The sequence below is a fragment of the Gavialis gangeticus genome, unplaced genomic scaffold (genome assembly GCF_001723915.1).
Source record: "Gavialis gangeticus isolate Ggan-Ray unplaced genomic scaffold, GavGan_comp1, whole genome shotgun sequence".
NCBI lineage: Eukaryota > Metazoa > Chordata > Crocodylia > Gavialidae > Gavialis > Gavialis gangeticus.
The window spans coordinates 7446558-7451015 of NW_017728993.1; the positions used below are offsets into that span (position 1 = coordinate 7446558).

The 4458-nt window shown below is 44.2% G+C and overlaps 1 protein-coding gene across 1 annotated transcript in view; it reads right to left on the reverse strand.

Annotated features, from left to right (window-relative positions):
- RAVER2 (ribonucleoprotein, PTB binding 2) overlaps positions 1-4455 on the reverse strand; it is a gene marked incomplete at its 5' end in the record, with an annotated part of 101347 nt that extends 96892 nt beyond the window's left edge. The window contains one exon of the mRNA XM_019528291.1: positions 4357-4455. Coding sequence (XP_019383836.1) covers positions 4357-4455 — 99 coding nt within the window. The remainder of the gene's footprint in view (positions 1-4356) is intronic.
- Positions 4456-4458: the final 3 nt, after the last annotated feature.

The following is a 4458-nucleotide window of genomic DNA, read 5'->3' on the forward strand; positions in this document are numbered from 1 at the left end:
GTACTGATCTCTGACTAACGAACTAATTTCCGGCTTCGACCTCGACCCCGCATCTCGACCACTGGCTACGACATCATAACTTCGACCTCCACATCAACTTCGGCATCTCAACGACCACCCGTTTCGTCCATTTGGACTGGCATCACGACATTCTGCGTGTTACAGTTCTGTTATTCGTATCCCAATTTATGAGCTGTTGACCAGCCCTGGGACTATCGAGTTGGGCAGCTGCCCCTAGCTCCGGCTAGAAAGCAAGGGCTCACTCAAGAACCCCGTGGGCCAACAGACCCCTTTGTTGTTTGTTCCCGTTAACACTGTAACTGAAAAAGCAAGATTTCCGCATACACTCTAAAAGCGTAAGTAAATAAACCAACTTTATTTGAAACCGCACGTGTCCCGTACCGCTTAGACTCCTCGCCGCCAATCCCACCTGTTTCGTATTGAAACCCTCGGCCCACCGTGACCTTGGGGCCGCTGTTCCCTGACACTTACTGCTCTAAGCTAACCAGCCTTCTCTTGCTAGTTTTGCTCACCAGGTGCTGCAGACTGCATTAGTCTTCTTCCTCCTTGGCACAAGTTCTGGGTTTTCTACAGAAACTTGTTGCCGTGCATATTTACAGGGAATTTTAATCATGTCATGTTTTATACATAGCCCCCACAATATCTGGACACTTCCAAGTCTGTGGCTAGATGTTAATAAAAATATATGCAAAAAATTCATACTTAAATGTAGTTTGTAATATTTACATCCACACAATTTTGAATGAAGTTGCAAAATCTCCCTGGCTAAGGTGCATTTTTCTCCATGAAAAGCACGTATTTTTTTTTAGCCTCAAACTGAGAAAGTTGTTCTCAGAGAGCACTGTCACCATCAGGCAGAACTTGAAGAGTTAAAGGGGAGCTAACATGGAAGAGGAGTGACTTACTGCATGTTAGCTGCTTATGCATCTTCTCTATTTGGTGGTAAGCAGAAGTAAAGCCAGGGTTATTTAGTACTTGTTATCTTCAGGAGTAACTCCCTAGGTTTAGGTCGTACCATAAAATAGAGCAGACATAAGAAGCTTGCACTGTGGATTAGGTGATGTGCAGTAAGCTCCCCTCTCTTTTAGCTTGAGACTAGGTATAATTTGCTCATCTGTCAACAGCCCAAAGAACATAAAAACAAAAAAACAAACACAAAAAAATCATCTCTTGTTATAGTATCTGATCAATCCAACCTGTAAACAGTGATGGCCTTCCTACCACACAGATCAGTCTGGTTAATACTGCCTGGGTACTAGACAGAGAAGCTATTCCAGTAGTAAGCCAAGTTGGCAGAATAAATGCATTTGTTTTTAAAATAATGATAAATTAAACTTAACGAATTAGGCACCAGGCTTTGGAGTTTTCAGCCATTATAACTGTAACAAGGACCTACTTGATTAGCAGACTTCTGCTCTATGTTATGGTTATTCATGCCATAACTGGAGCTGAAATATTTCTATATCATAAAAAATGTCAATGTTTGCATTTTGGTTGGATTTTTCTTTAAGAGTTTGAGTTCTAGCCAAAAAATGAAAAGCCCCCAAACTGAAAAATTGGAGGTTGTGGCCTTTTGTTTTAACATTTTGTTTTCAGACTAAAGAGGAGTTTTTCATCAAAAATATTTGAATAACTTTTTGGTCCAATTCTACTTGTGCAAGGAATGGATAATGACAATTCTTATGCATAAAATTACTAATAAAGCTGAACAGTTAGGTTCTGAAATATTGCTTTGGAGGCCTAATGTTTTGCTGCATTTTCAACGGTGTTCACTTTTTCCTGGTACAACACTAAATGGGCTATGATTCCAGTAGACTTCTGCTAAGACTACCAGCCATTTCTACAGTAAAGATGACACCCACGCACAGTGGTTACCAAAGGCAGTAATTTGATTACAAACAATTAGTCTCAAAGTAACTTGTAGAAGGACAAGCTAGACTGACACACAATATTTACATGACCTATCACGAACATCAATGCCTACTCCAGAACAATACTGGGACAGGAAGTACTCCTCTTTCCATAAAGTCCCAACTCTTCCTTTTCATGTCAATGCTAGTAGCATTAAAAGATTAAAATTATATTTCTTCCAATTGTTTTCCAGGATCACCAGCCTTATACAAAGTATACTTGCTGCTGCTCTAACATGCTTATCAAGGGTAGAAAACTGCTATGTAAAAGGGGATCAAAATCTTTAGGTACAACATCAACTCAATTCTGTCAGGACCAAATAGTTTTAATCCTGATCTACAGGCCAAATTCAGAAAGCCAGAACTATATAATGGCTTTGATCTACATAAGATTTTCTTCAATAATAATGGAAGATTTCTACAAAATTTGAGGAAAGAATGCTGGTCCTCACCTAGTAAACTTACTTATAGGTAGGAGAGTTGCCTTTAACTGTAGTGGAAAAGGAACTGTGCCTTCTGTCTCTTTATATATCCAGATACCTGATATTTACACACAATCATAATGTTCCAGCAGATTAGGCAAGCAGCTTTACAACTAAATCATTTAAAAAACTGACTCTTATAGTGATCATTAGATTTATGGATTAACCTGCTGTTGCCATGAAACATTGTAATTCACATTTCAGAGCTCATACTCCAGGACATCTGCAGATCGAGATCGATTACTCTTCATTGCTTTTATTCTATTTACATATAAAACATTTTTAACCAGAGCCAAAAGAACTAGAACAGGGGTTGGCAACCCCTGGCATGCATGCCAAAGCATGGCACATGAAAGCATTTTGCTTGGCATGTGTGCCTTGGGGCGGACAGTGGGGAAGGGGCCTCGACCATGCTGCCTAAACAAGTAACAGCCTCCTCACGGCTCCCCTGCCATCTGCCCCTGGCACGCCAACATCTTCCAAGCAGAGGATGCAAGTGTTTTTGGCACTCTGCCCAAAAACGCTGCGAAGCCCTGAACTCAAAACTGTTTTAGAAAGTCTTAAATAGAAATCTGCATTAGGCAAAACCTTTTGCACTGATGATTAAGGGAATGCCACTCTATCAACTGGCACTTTATACTGGCTATTAGCTTGGTTTAAAAATACAGAGGCTTTGTTTCTAAAATACATTTTAATCTGTATATTCTCCACACGCCCTCCTCTGATGCTGTAAACTATGTTCATTTTGAAGTCTGTTATGTTCATTTTGAAGTCTATTTTTAGAGGTGCACTGGTTTCTCACAGTGAGGATTCACAGTATCATCTCAATTAGTGGTTCACAACCATTTTTGTACCAGGACCCATTTGTAAATACCAATGGCCCAGTACCCCCCACTCCCAACGCACTGTCCCTCGCCCCTGGCCCCAGCCCCACAGTGTGTGGGGCAAGGGTTGGGTGTGAGGTATGGAGGGGGAGCTCCAAGCAGCCCCCCGAGCTCTGCTACCCTGCACAAGAAAAGCCCACTTTTTCTCCTTTAAAAGAGAATCCATCTTTACAGTTTGTTCACGACCCTTTCGTATAACTCTTGTGACCCGGGAGTTGAGAAACGCTGCTCTAAATCATAACATTTGATGGCGCGCCGATTATGTTAAACTCAGGAAGAGCACAGACCAACTGCAGATGCTTCCTCAGCCTCATGATGGGTGTCTGTGTCGGAAAGCTTGAAGAGTTTTCCCAACTATTTGTGTTGATCTAATAAAAGATATCATCGGATTGACCCAAAGAACCTCATCTGCCCAGGTTTTGCTTTGGGAAGCAAAAGCAGAGGGGGCAGCAGGAACTGCCAATAACCTGTCTTTTTTTCGCCTTCAGAGGACGGCTTAATTAGTACCTTGTTAACAAGACTCAATTTCTCAAAACCTCCCCCAGTATGCAGGGCGACTACGACCCTAAGGGCTCTCTAGTATAGCTATAACTTTGGGACGGATCCTTTATGCCTCAGTGGCTGCATCAGTGGATCATTTATCCATCGGGGATCCTTTATGACTCAGTGGCTGCACCAGTAGATCCTTTATGCCTCAGTGGATCCTTTATGTCCCTGTGGCCACGTCACTGGATCCCTCAGTGGCTGCTGCCTCTAGGGCAGTGGCTCCCAAATTGTGAACGGACAGACGGATGAGGTCTCATGGCCAGGGGGCCATGCTGAGGAAGGGGACCGAGATAGGGTCACACCGAGGAAGAGTTTGGGAAGCTCTGCTCGAGGGGGGTCAACAAGAACAGAAAAGGTGGCGAAGGAACCCCCCACACACTTCAAACTGGACGTTCAGACCCCCCCTCCCCAAGTCCTCCCAGCCAGGGGCCACAACCCGTCCTCGTCAGGGGGGGGAGCGAGGCAGTGAGGGGCGTCCAGGTGTCCCCCACACCCCTCGGGGCGCGGCGCTACCTGGCTGCTGCTGTCGGGCGGCAGGTTCCTCAGCAGGATCTTGCGGCGGTTGCGCAGCTCGCGCCGGGTGCCCGCCAGCCGCCGCGACACCTCGTCCGGGCC